The sequence below is a fragment of the Morone saxatilis genome, unplaced genomic scaffold (assembly GCF_004916995.1).
Source record: "Morone saxatilis isolate NCDOM2014 unplaced genomic scaffold, NCSU_SB_2.0 Contig17, whole genome shotgun sequence".
Taxonomy (NCBI): domain Eukaryota; kingdom Metazoa; phylum Chordata; class Actinopteri; family Moronidae; genus Morone; species Morone saxatilis.
In genome coordinates this window covers 21224350-21243594 of record NW_023339729.1, presented here as the reverse complement: position 1 = coordinate 21243594, position 19245 = coordinate 21224350, and the positions used below count along the sequence as shown (strand labels likewise).

The following is a 19245-nucleotide window of genomic DNA, read 5'->3' as shown; positions in this document are numbered from 1 at the left end:
GGTGGTGGTGGGGGGGGGGGCTGTAGTGGTGGCAGCAGTGTTGACGGGGATAGCATCCTCATTGCACAGCAGCCGAAAGCAGTAGAGGGAGTGTACGGGAACGGATGGAAATTGTGGGAGACAGAAGGGAGTAGTGGCAGACGTTGCTTTATTTGAAAAATCAGAAGGAGGTTTTTCTGTGGATGGGAGTGATTTTGGCAAACAGGGGGAGCTACAGCAGGAGGCGTGTGCTGTTCAGAGATAGAAGTACAGCATAGGGAGTGGAGTAAGTGGGAAGCAATCACGAGGGAAATGGACCGACAAAGTGTACTTCCCAACTCAAGTGCCCTCACTGTGGATTAAGGTGAGCGTCGGCATCTGCATTATGTTGAGAGTAGATAAAACCAACCTGATCTCAGTGACGGAGTACCTGTGGATCAGCACCATGTGGAATACATTACAGGAAAAGCGTCAGCTGTGAGGACAACTCAAGGTATTCAGCAAGGACAAGGAGGTGGCTGCAGCTTGTCTCTTTTTTCCCTCCACTTCTAACCCCAGAACAGTCAGGCTACTAATGAGCAAGTCGATGTGTGGCTGTGGCTGCAGCATCATCTCTTCTCTGATGAAGAGACTGGGCCGCACAGCTTGCTGCTCAGATCTCTTCTCCAGCCACACTTCAGAACAGCTGCAGCGACTGGCCACTGGCTGCCCACCTCAACCAAAGGTAACAATGCGTCAGCGCCCACTGACACAGTCACATCTGTGTCTCCATGCCTCCTGATCAGCTGACCAGCTGAACGGTTTTTGAGTTATCACCCATGTGCGGCTGAGGAAACGTGGGGCCTGACAGCATATTGCAGAAAGCACAGCGTGTGAAGTACAGTGTCCTTTGTTTATCTGCTTTGCTTGTCCGAAACGATTTCTCAGGTATAAGAACTGCGCAGTAATTGATTCTTTAATGGAAACAGGTGATTTAATGGCCGTCTTGCTGCCTTGACAACAGTGGACTTGCTTTCAGCTTGCAGAGTCATTTAAATGGATGCCTTCAGACTGCCTGTGGTTTACAGTGATTGCTGCCCCTCATCAATTGGAGAAAAAGCTTTTCCTAATGGAACAAATAAAAGCCAAACAAGATTGTGTGTGCGTCTGAGTGCTTCTGTGCACGTGCCAGAAAGAGACTGACTTTGCTCTAACACAGACTTCTGTCTCATGGCTGTAGCTTTGAGGGTTCCCTCTGTTTTATTGTTTGTTATGCACATGACTGTTTTAATAGTTGGCCCGCGCTGACGGAGCCCTTCCAGAGTACTTCTGGCAGTAGGCCATTCTCACAGTACAGGAGATTGATTCTCTTAGTTTCTAAGAAGATTTATGCTCTCATGAGTAATGATAGAAATCCACAAAGGGAAATGTTGTGGTATTATTGGGCTGTTGCATGGCAACAATTCAAATGAAAAATAGATAATGAGTGACAGTTTTGGAGGAGGCGTGCTTATAGACAAAACCTTAATGTCACTTTTATGTTGAACAGAATTCATTGTTTTCCCGAGAAGGCATTGTCACAGGATGAAGTACTGAAATGAATGTGGAAAAATGTTGTCGCTCTGTCAAGCAGCACAGGAACTAAGGTTTCACTTTCTTCCTCTGAGACATCACAGGGCACCAGCTCTAAATAGAGCCATCGATTAATGGCTTCTGCATTGAATTGAAGACACACAGGTTTCAACAAACGCAGTGTATTTATAGGATTTCTAGACTTTGTAAGAATCCTGGAAAATGGTTCCTCATATCGTGTTTTCAAGGATTAAAGAATTTATAATCACAAAAGTCAAAAATCCTCGATACCTCCTGCTGCTTTTTGTGTCACATGTTGCAGTTATTCAGGAGGCAGTCGTCAAACAGCAGAATCTGTCCGTCAGCTTTAAGACACTCACATTGGTTTGTTCAGTGCCACTGTTAATATTTGAAAATGTGAGCGGAGCCACTATACATCCGTTGCTCGATCTACATCTGTTACTATGTGCTTTGTGAACCAACATTTTATTTTCATTCTCTCCCACTGTTCTATTAAGGTCACATTGGTGTGATTTATTGCTGCCATTTGGGGGTGTTCGGCTCGGTCCTCTAATTTTCTTTCCTTTACTCTCAACAGGGTTTATGTGCTAGCTGTATCCAATAGCCTTGAAACAATTGAGCCTCGTTTAAGTCATGTTTCATCTTTTTCAAAACTGGAAATCATTGACCCCCCCCTCCCCCAGGATCTCTGGTTTGCAATCTGTCATCAAACACAGAAGCATATTACTCTGAATATTCAACTACCAGCTCGGATATCAGTGATTCACAAATAAGCATATATCAGTAGAAAACAGTATAATTATTTTGGCCAAAATGATTTCAGTGTACAAGATCAGTTACTGGAACAAGAAGAGAATCTTCACACCCCATTAAACTATACTTTAATGACTCAAAACCCTTTACTGGAAACGCAGTTGACAGATGTTACACAAAGTTTGTTCTGTTGCTTAAATTTACAAGGTTTCCAAGTTTCTAAATCCTAACCTTCAAAAACTGATTTCTCAAGTAACTTAAATAAAACTGGTATTTACTGAGAGACGACTTAAGGCGAGGAGATCACATGATTAATGGGACACAATAAAGGGAGTTCTGCCAACTGTAAAGACCGGGAAATGGCAGAAATCAGCGTCTCTCTTCTGTAACCTGACCAGTACTGGATCTGTTTAGACTTGTAATGTGTAATTTAACCCTTATTTTATTTCTGTATTTATCAGTTGTCTTAATTCCTTTGTAAGGAACTTTGGGACATTATGCTCTTTATAAATAGTTACCTACTTAATTACAGGCCTTCATTTGAGAGTTTCAAAAATGTTATTAAGATTTGTTAAACAATAGTAATTTGTTGTGATAAACATTCAACACACATTTTTGATAAGGATTCATTAGATTTGTGTTTTTATAACCAAGATATGTTCTCAACAACACTTGAAAACAACTATAAATACAATATTTCTGGCTTCTATTGTACCCAGATTGCCTTAGGTTGCAATTATACAGGAAATAGAGCAGGCCTTACGCCTGATACCAAACAGTTAAAAAGCTTTTATCAACCCAATACTTCCTATTGGCTTGGGACGTCCCTAGAAATAATTTAGCAAAAATTTGCAGCTAATATCAAATGGATTACTTCCGCCCCAACACATCCCAGCCCTGACTAGATTGTATCTCAGACTGCCTTTGGTGGTTAATTAAAATCCACATCATGGGTGCCTCAGCTCTTTCAACAAAGTGCATTAAACTGTATTGTAGCTCTAAAACAACATTTTACTGACTTGCTCTTTTGTTTTTGTGAGCTTGGATGTCAGCTGTGTGGCGGGGCGGGCAGGTTAGTTCCTGCTCTGATGATGTCCATATAAAGTGAATTCACACCTGTTGCCCACCCATCACAGCATATGAAGTCCAAATCCACCCAAGAGAAGCAAACACTTACTGAAGTGCCCCATGTTGTGTCTCTGCACACAGCTAAAGTAATGTCTGTTTGTGCCACAGCTGTGGCTTTATTTGTGAAGTGCCAACTTGGCACCACTCACTGAAGAAATCCCAACTCCTCCTCATCAGCAGCTACACCAGAGACTGTCTGGATGTATGCTGCGCTGCCAGGCTGCCGGGCATACATTATCAAGGCTGGTCCATCTTATTATTCTAAGACAAAAGGAAATCTTTTGGCCACTAAGCATTTATGATAACATGCTTAAGGGCACAATGAAAGAGATTCTAAGTTGGCATCCAACAAACTATTTAGACCAACACGATGAGCCTCCATTTATTTCAGTTGCAAAATATTTTTAAGAAGTGAAACTTTTGTTAAAGCTGGATTTTTTTTTTTTTGCCACTTGGGGGTTGTAGATAGACTCATGTAAACACATTTATTAATTGTTATGGTACTCAATGTTAGCAAACCGTTGCCTATTTACACACCCAACCGACAAAGAAAAACATTAGCATTCATTTGGAGTTTGTGTTTTTGGCTACCTGACAAATATAAGTCCAATATTCATCTTGTTTTGTTGGCCACTCAGTCCTGAGGGACATATCCTGCCCTTTAGCTGCTAAAGGCTCCATTATGCCTGTCTAAAAGCGATATTGATGAGAGCAGCGTTTGTGGGCTGGAAAACCAAAACGGTGAGCTGAAAGATGCTAAAACGCTCCATAGATCTGAGGGTTACAATTACAGTTAATTCTCCATGGGGTTGTTACTAAGAGTGACGCGTTTCACATTACCCTTAGTTATCTGATTCATTATTAATGTACAATATTGATTGGAACAGCTTTAAATATTGTTTATTTTCACATGTAGTAGTCTGGCAGCCAAGCTAACATGATCAGTGAAGTAGATAAATAGGCCTAATTTAAATGAAGCACATGTCTTTGTGATTTGTTTTGTAACTTGGAATACAAGTCTCTGATCTAATTTTCTATGTGTGCTCTCCGAGGCTCTCTATCTCCTGGGCACCCATTTACTTCAGGAGACACAAATTCACACCTGCCCTCCACACCTTCCCAGAGCTATTTTTGTCCACTTTGTAGCTCTTGCAAGACTAAGAATAGAAAGTGATGAATGAAACTTGTGTATACAATACTAAATGTGCCATGTCTTTGTTGTTCACAAGTGTAATTGGAATTACATCTTCCTGTGTTTTAGTTGCCCCAAAACACTAATTCAACCACTTAATAAGCTTCAACATGAAAGTGATTTTTCCTAATTGTACAAGCTGCTATTCTGAAATGATTTTCTGCTTGCCCTTTAAAGGAGCATTTGAGGCCAGTTTGAGGGTGAATAATAACATAGAAAGACATACGTAGCTGTACGGCTATAATTGAACAAGAATCCTGAAGCTCTTGGCCAGTAAATGAATCAAAACCCAGTTACACTTGTCCTGTGTTATCGCCAACACGTTTTTATTGTGCGTCAATGTCTCTCATCCTGTTTGCACTGCTCACAATTGTTTGAACAACAATAACAACAAACAATTTTCATGCTGTGTTTAGGAAACTAATTACGGAACCTCGGGTTGTTCCGGTAAAAGGCAGGGACAACTTTAGCTATTCATAGCCTTCCTCTTCTGAGCTCACAGCAATGAACTGGCAGTCCCTAGGGGAAGGCTGTGCAATCTGAGATAGGTCTAATGCTTCCCACCACCGCACCAGGACCATATAGCAAAGACGAGGAGAAGTGACTTTTTCTTCAAGGTCAAAGCAATTGGTTTTCACTGAGACAGATAAAGTATGTGAGCCTCCCAAAGATATTCTCTCATGGCGTACAGTATGTAGTGCATTGAGGAGATTTGGAACTGCAGTCTGCATAGCTGATCCTTCATTTGTCACAGTTAAGATTAGCTGGAGACCTCATGTGGGCATTTTAAAAGGCCCATTGGCACCTTTTAAAACTATATTAGCCAAGATTATGTTCAATTCTACAGACTAAAATATCTTCTTCTGACCAGTAGTGAATCTCTGACCTTATATGCCTGATTGTAAGTACAATGTAAATCAAGAAAATAAAAACTGAAAACCAGAAAGAATTGTTAACTAACTAAAGATTAAACTAAAAAAAATCTAGAACAATGTGAAATGTCCCTTCTCTCTGTTGTTCTGTTTGGAAATGATACATTTATGTAACGGCAGGACCATCATATGACAGGAGGGGAAGTGTGTGTTTAATTATAAGGATATTTTAACTTCCTTTATGGTACACAGTAGTTGATAATACATTTTATGACTTGCAGAATATCTGTTATTTATTTGGACTTGCAAATCTATGCAAAGTTTTTGCCCTCACATAAAGACTCTCCACTCTAGTACTCACTTCTTACATCTTGTCTTAAAGCTTCACATGTATTTGGTGTAAGTCATTGATACTACAAAGCCTTGAAGCTGGAGCTACTTTGCATGCTACCTGCTCAGCCCACTACCACTTGGATCCGACAAATCCATGACTCACACATCCCACTTACCTTTATTTACATAAGCCTTTCTTGCCACTTAAATCTTGAGTCGGTAGAATAAAAACTGTGTATTTTGATTTGCGTGTGTGTTTGAGCTTGTGTCAAAATTCAAAGATTAAGATGTTATTAAAGACAAAAGCAAAGAGGATACAATGCCTACAGAGTTTTATACCCCACTTTTTATTTTTGATGATCTGAAAAGAGTCAGTGGACTTTTTACTCTATGATGCATACAGTATTTGTCCTCCAAAAGCCAGTTTTTGTTTAGAAACACTTACAGCTGCTAGGGAATACTTAGCACTTGCATTCAAAGATCCTTCTTGTGGAAATATGGAAACATGACTACTGCAAATATAATTCATTACCTAAAATCGTGTGTACGATTAGCATTAGTAATGCTCCATCTTTTTAAACATGGACCATCTTTGGACAGAGAGTGCCAGTAGATTATTTGAAATAAATGGGTTTTTAGTGGGATCATGCTGAAGAATTAGCAAGTGTCCACCTTTTTCAGTTTTGTAAAAGACTGATTGAACCTTAAATGCAACAATTTAATCGATTCACTGACATTGTGTGGCTGAGATTTTGTTTCCTGTTTGGTAGCTTTGCCAGATACCTGAAAGAGTTGAAAGAGATGTTACTTATAGCTCCATATCACAAATTTGCCACATTGTGTACAACATACAACACCCTCTATCCTTAGATCATTAATACAGATAAGCAAAACTCCACAATTAAATGGTACAGTACACATAGTACCAGTAATTGTGATCTCATAAAGAGGTTTGTACAGACCTTTCCAGAATTTTGCAGGGTGTAATGGGATATAACACGATGTAATGAATTACTGCTCCCTGCAGAACAACCTGTTAATTTTTTAATTGGCTACTACAAATATGAAAAAAATATAATAAGAGTTTAGTTTGAAGCACTTTTTAGAAAACAACATGAGAAGCACTTTGCTCTGAGGCATGAAGTGGTGAATTTTAGACGGTCTTTTATGTCTGAGCCCTTTGGTTGGTCCTAATGACAATAACTTTCATCAACTGTGATAATGGTTCAATTGTCACCTCTGCTAAACCAGAAATGTATCAATTAGTTTATCTATTCTCCAAGTCACAATAAATACTCTTTTATAGTGTTTTTCATTATACACTTTAACAACACAACTTTATATATTGTATAAACAATATTATAACATTTTCACTCACAACAAGGAAAGTTTGGTGAAAGAAGATCTCGACTCAGTTAAAAAGTTATGTGTTAAGGAGTTCTTATAACACAATACCCTAAGTTTAAGTATACAAATTCTACTGTCTATCTGGAGAGAAAAAGCAGATTCTTTGTATCCCTAGTTGTTCTATCTAACAGTGGGGTCAAATCTTCTCGATTAGCATGGCCGGTCGCTTTTTGTCAATTACCTTTAACTACATAATGATACTTTGCAGCATCTTACGTATGTGTAGTGAGGTGCCTGTAAGTGCAAGGACATGTGGACTGAAAGAAACTTCACCTCAAGAGAATTGATTCTCTGATGGTGACCGATAAGCACTGTCGCTAGTCTCATTGCTGTGTCTGTAGATAAAGCTCTGGTGCGCCTATCCCTAAATTCTACGTGTGTTAGACGTTTCAGAAGCAAGCAGTGTGACTTCTGTGTTCATTCAGTAAGTTCCCCAATCATAAACAGATGAATGCAGAGCAGCAACAGCGGATTTAGAATAACATTTCTTTCATTTTTCGAAGCTTGGAGAAGTCTAAGGACAGTTGTTGGATTAGCTTTTGGTACATTTAAGCCATGTTTTGCTTTTGTATTTGACAGATTGGACTTTGTTTATTGGCGTTGTTGGAAGCTGGAATACTAGTAGTTCTCAAGGCGTTTCTGCCCATCCAACGCTGTGTGATCTGAAGCCAAACACAATCACTCCCACCTTGTTTCCATGTCTGCTGCTGAGTAGCAATAATATGGCTCCAAGAGCAAATGTTTAATTATTTTAATTCAGAGGCAAGAATAGAATATGAAGAGGGGCATTCACACTTTGTTTTGGAGGAAATAAGCAATGAGCATGTGTTTGTGTGTATGAGATAATGATATCCAATTAGTCTTTTTCTTTCTCTTGAGCAGTTGTTAGATTTTTTTCCCTCAGAAACACATTCTGAGAAGAGAACAGTTAACATATGCTGATCATCTGTGTTTTTTGTGTGTTTTTTTGCAGAATGCCAAGCCCTTCTCCTCCTCAGACAGCCTAGGGAAGGTTCAGGAGGTAGCAAGCTGGCTTTTGGAAATGAACCAGGATCTGCTGTCGGGGGGCAGCAGCAGCAGGCGGAGTCGAGGGCCGGGGGGTCCGGCAGTGCGAGGTAACGCCTCCTCCACGGCCCGGGCACCCCAGCAGGCGGCAGAGGAGGGTGATGAGGATGAGCACATGAACCGGGTAGTAGAGGAGGAAGACCAGCTGCAGCAAAGGGTAAGGCCAATCAACAAATGATATTATGGTCACATGGATGGATTTAATGTGTAAACTTCTTTTGAACTGGCAATCTGTAAGCTGAGGTCTGAAGATGTATACATCAAAACAGGTTACATAATGCACTGTGGTAACCAAGTAAGAACTTTAAGCCAATTTTTCATCCATCCTTTCCTCTGAGGCATAGTTTTTCTTTGTGTGGCTCTTCTCAGCCTGAGGCATCGCAGGTTGATGGCGAGAGAGAACCACCATGGGCGCCAAGTGAATCAGGAGCCAGCAACGGCCCTCAGGGAGACGAGGAAGGGGAGGAAGACGAAGAGGGCCCTCCAAACGAAGTGAACGGAGGAGAGAAAGGAGCTCGATGGATGTGGGGGCCAGAGCAGAGGCGGCTGCGAGGCCAGCCGCTGGGCGAGGAGGAGGAGGAGGAGGAAGAAGAGGAGGAGAACAACAACAGCAGCAGTCACCAAGAGGAGGAGGAGGCGGAGGAGAGGACAGAGGGAGGGGAGGAGCAGGGAAGGGAGGAAGAGGAGAGGGAAGAGGGCGAGGAGGAAGAGGAGGAGGACGAGGACGAGGAGGAGATGGACCAAGACAGCGATGACTTTGAACATTCGGCGGAGAGTGGGAGGGAGGAGGAAGAGGAGGAGGAAGGAGAAGGGGAGGAAGGGCTGCGGTCTCCCTCTCTCAGGAACAATGTGTCTGCCCCCAATAACAACCTGGACTCCGGTTGTACACACCAAAGCTCTTCCAACAAGAAGGTAAGCACAGCTGTTGTTTGTTGAACACTTTTGAATGGAACTACTGTACTTTCCTAGTTAAGAAATAGTCCCTGTGTAAACACAGTGAGTTCTGGGAAACCTCCAGAGGTAACAGGGACACTGTTTCTGCAGGATCATTCTCTGGTTAATGTTGTTTCAATGCAATGGGCACTACAGTCATTTCCATTCCCTTCCATTGTATTAGGGTGAAGGAGACAAATGCCTCAAAACTAATAACTAACATAAAGCATGTGCATGGTTGGAGGCCTCTATATGTAAGTGAGAAAATATGTAGTTTTTTGGTGAACTGATTCTTTAGGATACTTCTGCAACAGGCACAGCAGTTGTATAACTTTCTCACAGGTAGTGTTTAGTTATTATCATATCACTGCTTAGAAAACACTATTTACTGCACTCTCATGTTTAAAACAGCAGCTCCCTCTTTTGGCACAATTGTGTTACTGCATGCAGTGGACCCTCTTTAAGAGGCAGTGGTCAAGATAGGATATTGAAACTACATTATATGTGTGAATAAGAACATACAGGCAATTGATTAATTGGGATTAAAAACCTGAATTAGTGAGTGGATCAGCAGAGACAGCACTGCGACTGGGAATTAAACACAGGCCTGGACTGAGGAGCATTTAAGACCAGAGAAAGGGTGAAAGACTTCTTCTTCCCAACCTATCCACTCCTAATTTATCTATTAAAATTCCCAACTGATCCTGTCACTTTCTTTCCCAATCTTGTGTCATTCCTAAGAATGAATTTTCACTATTACAGAACTTCCAAATTCCTGGTTAAGTCTTAGTATAGGAGCGAATGTTTGTTGGGAGTGGTCTCTTCCAGGGTGACTGTGCCCCTATCCACAGCTCTTGAGGGTTGCAGCTTTCTTTGCTTCTTGTTTTAACAGTTGAATGACATGTCAGGACCGTTTTGTTATGGAGTTTAATGACCGCACATTATTATAGCTTAATAGCCTCCTTGTAAATTCTTAATTTATTTGTAGAATGTACAGAACCCTGTTTTAGGAAATGTTAACATTTCAAACACGCTCAGGCCTCACCTATTGACATCGCTGACATGATGAGTCACCATTGTGGCTGGTGACGAGCAGCGCTTGATGTTCAAAAGACACGTGAGAGCGATTGTCACATCTTTCCTCAGTAACTAAATTAATGTGCCTGGTTCAAAAGGCTCTGATGCAGCACAGCAGCAGTGTTTGGATGTTGATGCTGGTGTCTCATTTCAGTGATGACTGATGGCGTGACTGTTTGTTGAGTGTGTTTCGTTGGCCTTCAGAACACCTGTATTTAAAAGGAGGAAGTAGACTTGGCCAAGGCATTTTCTAGGAGCTAGGGATGATATTCATAATTTGCTGTGCTTGTTATGCACAGACATAAATTTTGACGAGAGAAAACCAATAAATCAAAGGGGTAGTCCTAAATATTGTCTTATTATGGATGTGTATCTGTTTATATTTAGGCCAGAAAATTCCTTTGTTTATAATAGCCCAGCAGGCTAGCATGAGTTGTTGAAGTATCAGGATCATGTCTACAGATGGAGGTGTGAGTGCACTTACATTTGTGTTATGTATAAGAATCAAAATCTGTACCAGCATCAACCCCCCTTACTCCAGCATTTGACCATTTGTATTTTGTATAATTTAGCAATACGCAAGTGAACAATGTTATGTTTATACCATTAGATTTTATTGTATATTCTCCTTCATGCACCAGAGACTACATAGAGGACAGCAGAGATAATACGCCCATCTCCGCAGACAGTAATGACTAAAGCTTTGACAGGTTTGTCATCAGCAGTGTAGTCTCATGACCAGTGTGCTGCTCTCTCCACACCCTTCTAACAAAAAGAAAGCTGCGCAGCAATTAAGTTCAACTATTGTTGTTGAAGAGTATTTGTCTCTTTTAACTTGCAGTTATGTTATTCATGTACAACTGGAGACTTGAGTCTCAGTATAGATTAATGTTATGTGTGCCTGAGCCTTTGATGGAGATATTTCCCTTGCTCTTGTTGGCCTAAATATAGCAAATAGCCTGAGTTTGCTCCTGTGTGCCTCTCACCATCTAACACAGCTGTCAGATAGGTTTGTCAGGGTCTTAGTTGCTAGTGTGCCAGCTGGCTTTGATGTTGAATGTACACATTTTGTTCAGCTGTGGGTCTTGTATGCTTGGAATTAGGAGTGGTGTAGAAAGAGTAGATTCTATCTGACAGCTCAAGTGAGAAGTGTAAAACGTACGTTAATGAAACCCCTGTAACATTTGACTGTTTAAAATGACGTGTTTACACTAACCCTGTTTTAAGTGTAATGTGTCAGGGTAGATGGTGGCTTTTAAATTAGAGTGATGGTGGAAAATTCTCTTCCATTGCACTTAAATTCTGCCTTTCTAGCCACTTAATTCTACATTAACTGGATATTGTGAGACACACATAAAGACTGTATCTTAAGAAACATACATACATGTAATTTTACTATTAGATTTGTCCTCTGATTCCAGTAAGAGAGAGATTGTCGGATCTTTCCTCAGTAACTAAATTAATGTGCCTGGTTCAAAAGGCTCTGATGCAGCACAGCAGCAGTGTTTGGATGTTGATGTTGGTGTCTCATTTCAGTGATGACTGATGGCGTGACTGTTTGTTGAGTCCGTTTCGTTGGCCTTCAGAACACCTGTATTTAAAAGGAGGAAGAAGACGTTTTCTAGAAGCTAGGGATGGTTGTCATAATTAGCTGTGTGTGTCATGCACCACTTAGATTTTTTTTTTTTTTTAGAGAAAAACAATAAATCAAAGAGGTAACCCTAAATATTGTCTTATGGATATGTTACATCTATTTATATTTAGGCCAAAATATTTGTTTGTTTATAATGGCCTGTTGAAGTAAGTATCAACCTATTTGTACAAATTACTTTTGAGGCTACTTCTACAGTACTTAATAGAAAATATGCCACAATCACAACCCAATATACTTAGTTTGCAATAATGTGCAACAGAGAAAAACAGAAAATCCTCACAAATGATAAACTGGAACCATGACTACTTGTTGCAGGTCTAAAGAAAGCTGAATAGCCTTTGTTGGATGATCATAGACGCCTTGAAGAACAGATTAACTTTAAAGTCCACAATACAATACAATATAGTGAGTGCGCTGACTTTATGTAGCATCCACAATTACTGATATAAACCTTGGTCATATAAAAACTGAATAGCTCTCATTGAAAATCAGTATGTTAATATAAATTACAAAAGCAGTCATTTGTGCTGCTGTGTGTAATTTTACTTGTTACTTAGATTTGTTACTCAGGGTGACCAGTGGGCCGTGAATCTTGTGTCCTTAATCATTGTCCATTGATCAATACGCTGCTCTTGCAGATCAAAGCATGAATATTCAAAAACATCCAACAGTCCTAGCAGCTGATGATGAGGCGATCAAGTAAACAAATTATTTGGCCTGTTATTATACTTGAATTTGAAACTGTCACCGTCACAGCCTTGAAAATTCAAGTCATCTATGGTCTATCTGTTCACTTAAACCTTAAGTAATTAAATAAGTAAGAAAAACTTGATGTAAATGTATTTGTACTTTTCAAGACCAGGGTTAAAAAGTGCTGAACATTAGTAGTCGTCCTATATAGATTACTCTCCGGTAGATAGCGTAGCAAACTATGATATGTGCATTTTGACAGCTGCAGTGTGCATGTGTCAAACAAGGGGCAACTGGGTTGTAGTAGAGGATCAGTACCCATGTTTGGACCAAGAATGTGTCGGCCTGTGTGGGCTTATGTGATATGGCCTTGCATTAAATACAAGGCAGAAGTTCACAAACACAGACTTACATGTGTAAACCATTAAAGTAGAAACAGCACTGTAGAAATGTATAGTGTGAATGATGATGATCAGCTTTCTGTGCATGTCTTAGCCTGTCCCTAGTAAGGACAGATTGTGTTCTCAGGCTGCAGGTGCTCTGGGCTCAGGTCACCAGAAGTAGACGCTTCATCTCCTCTTCTTACTTGACACTCTTGTCTTTTGACCCCATGCCAACGGGCTGACGCTCGAGGCCATTCTCATCATTTAACCTTTTAAATTCTTAAATAGCTTCATTAATCAATATTTAAGCCGTGTATCCCTGCAGGCTTAAGGTGCAAGCATATTTCTGAGTTCAGTCAAAACTTTCATTCAGATTTTGAGCAGATACCTTTCTGTTCAGCGGTACTAAAATGGTCATGCAACACATGGCATTTGTGTGATGAAGGCATTGACAGTATATATAAAATGTTGAAGGACAGGATATATGGTGTTGGGTTAACATGAGGCTTGTAGCGGCTGCGCTGAAGCAGGTGTTGATATCTAAATACTGCGCCTTATACATTAGTCCCTGGGAAGGCACGTTATGTGACATTAGCGGGTGGAAAAAATGTTACAGGCTGTTTAAGGTTATTACATGTTTGAGAAACTGGAGTAAGTGTTTAATTAAAATTGTTAATAAGCCCACCCCTAAAGAAAACCAGTTCCACTTCTTAAATGGTTTGAGATTTAAAAAAAAAAAAGAAACAATGATTCTACTGTTTTTAATTTGAAGTATTTATAACACCACATACTGTTATTCAATGTTCAGTGAGGAAATTGTTGTGTAGTACAGAATCTTAAGTTTGAAGTGAGCAAACATACAGGCCTTTAAAACAGGAGCTCTGTGAGAGCCCCCAGGAACAGTGCCCACTACACTACTGTAACTACTTGGATTTGAAACCCTTATTACTGCTCAGCTTCACACATAAAACAGCAAGCAAGCTTGAAACTAACTTTGAAGCTGCTTTTTCTTTTGTTGGACTGTAGAAAAATTAGGAATTTGATGATTGTATTCCAATATAATATTTGTATAACTCATAAATACATGCATGACATGCAGTTATGGTTTCCAAACCATACCCAAATCTTCAAGTCTTAAAATCTAATTAACTTATATTTAACTGTCATAGTTTTATTTTAAATATGTGATAAGAATAGACAGGAACATAGTATACCCATTTTAGGATCCGTACAGTACACTGCTGCCTGTCCATCTTAGAATTCATTTTAACACATCACTCATGACTAAGGCATTATGTGATCTTACAGGATTAGATGTCTTATAATGACTCATCAGAGACCTTTGGTGGCAAATGGATCTGCAGAGCTGTGACGAGACAAAATGATAGGGCACAGCGTTGGGCTGAGTGCGACATCAACACTGGCTGAATACATTTATTGAATTGTCTGGATTAAAATAAGATGGAGATATATGAACATTGTGAGATGGGTGTCTTGATATGTTATGTACAGTTTGTCTTGACTAAAAACGAAATCAGCCTCGCACCTCAACCATCTATCATCGAACTACATCTACATCTGAGCGTGACTGAATGTGAAATAAAAGTATTTAGCTCTAATCGGTTTGTATCGCCATTAGTTGCTCAGATGCCCTTGTTTCTTCTCCTCCTCTTCTTTTTGTCACGTCTTATCAGATTTTCAAAGCTGGCTGTATCTTTCCCACATGAAAATGGCTTTTACTCTGTGAATAGTGGTGATTAAATCACGAGGGCAGCCGCTCATTCTGGTGCTTGTGAGTTAATGGCTTTGGGGACACTGTGACTTCTACAAGGTTGAAATAATATTTTTCGTTCTGGGTACTCCATAGCCATAGGAACAGAAAGCTTCATGGCACTGAGCAATATCTCTCTGAGCTGTAGGAATATGAACTACACCTCTACAGACTGATACCACAGTACCCTAGTGCAGTACACTGTACTGCAGGTTGTTCAATATGTGAACAATTTACATGTATTACTGTTTGAAATAGGAATGAGCAGCCAAATTGCTGTTACTGTAGCAAACTTGGACAATTTTAACTACATTCAGAGCTCCACTTTTCTCCTGTTCATTGCCACTAATTAAATGTTTTTCCAAAGAAATGGCAGCCTGCGTATTGTAGGTGTCGTCTCCCACACACTGGCCTTGTCACACAGGCAGAGATGAGCCACAAAGGACCAGTGTTCTCATCCTCCCACATGAAAGCAACTAGTTTGAGTCACTACTAATATATATTGACGACAATTTGTTCTCACGGAAGCCCTCATTATATACTGATACGCTTCCACAGGCCCGTCCTCTTTTCTATATCTTTTTCATTTTGGCCATATTTTGCTCAATCTCCAAATCTTCACTCCAACCTAAGGCGATGATTGTCGCAATTTTCTTAACTTTCTTGTTTATTTTATTTGACATTATTAAGCAATTAAATCACACAACCAAACAATGTTGATGATGATGCAATGAATTCCAAGACTTATTTCCAATGTGATACTTGATGTAAAGATAGATAATATGAAAACATCTTTCCCACCGAGAAAAGACTTCATTGGCGTTCTTTGCTCTAAAACATTGTCCAGTTCTGATATAACTGATGCTAGCAGCATCTACGCCCTTTAGCAGCCGCCATTGTTGTTTTCGGTCACTTCTCCCACATGTCGTCACACACCTAGCGTTTATCCAAGTCTGTAGTGCATGTTAGAGCTACCAGTACTCCGTCATAGGATGCTGATAGGTCTGGTACCACTGTGGCAGTTTAGCCTGGCTGCTGAGATAGTATTATTTTTTTTATTTTTTAAATGGCTCTTTGTTCATATCCAAGTGTTTTGCTAATTAATGTCAAAAACACCAGCTGTTTAAGCTTATATAATTGCCTTTGGTAGGCTTTGCTCAGTAAATTCTTTAAAAACAAACCAGTCTCCAAATTAGAGAGGATCTGCATGTGTGTTAAAAGAGAGAGCTGTTCTGTTGTGGTGTGTGTGTGTCTGTGTGCGCCCACCACACTTGCAAGCTCAGTGTGTTTTTTTTTTTTTTGTTGTCAGCTTTTTCTGCTTTAGAAGATAATGACAAAGAAACATGGACCAAAGGATTTCCAGAGAGCATACAGTTATATTATACTCAGTTGTCTGTGCAGTGACAAATCTGTTGTCTGCTGTGGAAATCATTCTTGGGAAGCAGAGCCTGGTTAATGCTCGTTAAGAAGCATTTCAGGTTTAGTTGTGGATGCTAAAATTGTGATTGGGTTTATTGCATTGTGCGGCTCTAATGTGGATTACATACTTAATTAATACAGTTACTAGAATTAAGGGATTATGTTGTTAGCACAAAAGATTCTTGAGATGTCTTGTGAAAACATGCCTTTGGCAGGATATTTTTGTGTTGGGGAATTTTGCAGTGCAGCATTGTTGTCCCAGTCTCTGACACCAGAGGGAGGCAGTGGTCTGAAAGTCATTCTGGAGCCACAGGTTGTGGGTGTTTGTTGCAGCTGTGCTCAGACTGCATCACAGGCTTTACCTGGTAATGAGCTGTTGCCTGTCTCACATGGACACTGTTCAGCAGTGTGTGAAAGCAAGTGAGCTTCATGTGTTTATTTGTTCTAGTAATGCCTCTGGTGTTTGGCAGAGGTTGTAGCGTCATTGCTTGCTGATGTAGAGGCAGTGTGGGGGTGAATAGGATGAGAATGATGTAACTATTTTTTTTTTTTTGCGCAGGGAAGCTTGACTTTAGATGTGTGTATCATATGGATATTTTATAAGTGGGGGGTGCACTGCATCATCCATTCAGAACATGCATCTCAATGGTATTATCCCCTACCTAAATGTTAGGCTGATCACTGCCTGTCATTAGGCCGCAGTAGGAATATATTTTATTTATATTTGATCTATAAAAAGATTTTCTATTCACAGTCCCCTCATGCTCTCCACAGCTGCGGTGATGGGGTATAACTGATACTGGCAGGACTGAACCGTCAGGAATACTATGGAAGAATTTCAGTGCAGTTGTTTTAATGTTAATTGTATGACTTTACAGTAGTAAGATCTAGAAACGTGCTATGTTTTGCCTGTTTTTATAGAGGAACACTGCTTGAACTACATTTACGTGATATTCTAATATTTTTTATATATATATATATATATATATATAAAAATAAAGTTAACATGAGAAGCAAAATTATTGCACCAGTATGCAAACACAGTAGTCTCTTCTGTACTAAATACATTTTTTTTTCAATTGTTCAATGGTTTTGAGAGAAGGTGGTTTCTTCATATGTCATACGTCACCTTGATAGTATTGTTAAAAGTGTTTGATTATATTCCTGACATTCATCCTCTATGTTTGGGCTGTCTTTAATTACTGTAATAGCTCAATAAGGCTCCATGTTTCTATCTACATTTGTAGCTTCATACTCCAAATCTCATACTCGCAGTTTCAGCCTTGTCATAGGAGGATACAACACTTTTCTTTTTCATGAACTACAGGAGCTTAACCCCATTTTCCACCAGAGGAATCTCTCTTAAGTTAGGGTTAGGGTTTCTTGGTCATGTGAAAGCAAACAAAAATACAATCATAAATTTTTTTTAAGTTTCTTTACATGTTATTTCCTAAACTCAGTTGGTGGCATAATAGATAATATTTAAGGAAAATATTCCTCTAAGCACTGGGGACAAGCATTGGGGTACAGACTATGAAGTGATCATGTTGAAGCAGACTGGAGCAGTGTGTCTGTCACATAGCTTTATGGCCTAAGATTAGTCCAAAAGCTCAAGTAACCTCTACAAGACTTGGGGCCTGTCAGAAACAAGCAGCCCTGTATGTAGACTTTTGTCAATCATGGTTTCATAAACTAAAAGGATGATTGAAAAGGATGAAAGGCATCACTAGGATATTCAATAATGCCTTTTTTTCCCTTTATGTACGTATTGAAATACATGGCTTTAAGGTTATTTCCTTTTCGTTTTCAGCCTTTGCTATTTGAAAGAGTACTTTCAATTCATTGTCTCTGAGGACAGAGGTGTGTTCGGGCCCTAACATACAAAGCTAAACCTAAAGACCTAGTGCCAACAAAGGCCAACGGATCAAACAAATTTAGTCCCCTGACGTCTGTAAAAAGTAGCACACTTGAACACTGATGGTAAGCCCATAGCTGATGTACCTTAAGGTAAGGTAACATCACATTTCCAGCCTTCAATCATTTGCTGTGTCTCCCATTCACTTCTATTGAAGCCCGCACAATGGACAAATGCATTTCAATTTTTTCTTCCTGTTTCATTGCAATCTCCAGCAGGCTCCGGCGGATTAAAGGTTAACTTTTTTTCAACACCATGTTAAGTTGCGTTATCACACTACCAGACTACAAATTATAGTGTCTCTCTCGTACACTGTTTATAGTTTGGGATTGCTCTGATCAGTATTTATTTATTACCTGCATCAGAGCTGTAACATCACATCCTTTTTTGGGCTGAGTGCGTGGCACTGTTGTTGAACAGAAACCTAATGTGACCTTACCTTGTAGAATGCAAAAAAAAACATCTGTAAAAGACAAGACCATACAATTTATTCACCAACATAAATCTGTTTGGTCTTATTAAATACTTTAAACCTATAAAATCAAGCTTTTCCCCTGTTTGGCACTGGTGTTATGCAATTGCACTGGGTTTCTTGTGAAGAAGTGGAAAGGAAAATAAGAAAGAACTGCACTAAACAAGTGAAATCACTAATTTGGTATGCTGAATGTTCAGTCAGAGAGCATTTGGTCACTGAAAGCCTCTGCTGTTAGTTCAACATGCTCATTTGGCTGAACAGCTGCCGATAAGGCGCCAACTTGCTCCAATTGTGCTGAACATAATGTAAAATCTATGGGTGTTGGTCAGCCGCAAACGCTCAATGGCGTCCAACAGCCGACTGTCGGCCTGGTGTGTCAGGGCCCTCTCAGTCTACTCTGATAGATGTTCTGGCACTGTAATCCTCCTCACACAATGCCGGATGTGAGAATAGAAGAGGGGTTAAGCCCTGGTGTTTCTGCTTCCATGTGTTCAGACATTTAAATGCACACAGGGAAGGTTGTCCGTTGCCACTCACTCAATCTGTAGATTTATACATATTCAGCACTGATCGTAAGCTGGTTTTCGCTACATATTTTTTTTTCTTTGCATTAACAACATGTAACTT

General features: G+C 39.9%; 1 protein-coding gene across 1 annotated transcript in view; it reads left to right on the top strand.

The window, feature by feature from the left end:
* The window catches only part of fbxw7 (F-box and WD repeat domain containing 7), a gene marked incomplete at its 5' end in the record, with an annotated part of 110856 nt that overhangs the window by 27532 nt on the left and 64079 nt on the right, over positions 1-19245 (top strand). Inside the window, 2 exon segments of the mRNA XM_035659354.1 lie at positions 8210-8458; positions 8671-9213. Coding sequence (XP_035515247.1) covers positions 8279-8458; positions 8671-9213 — 723 coding nt within the window.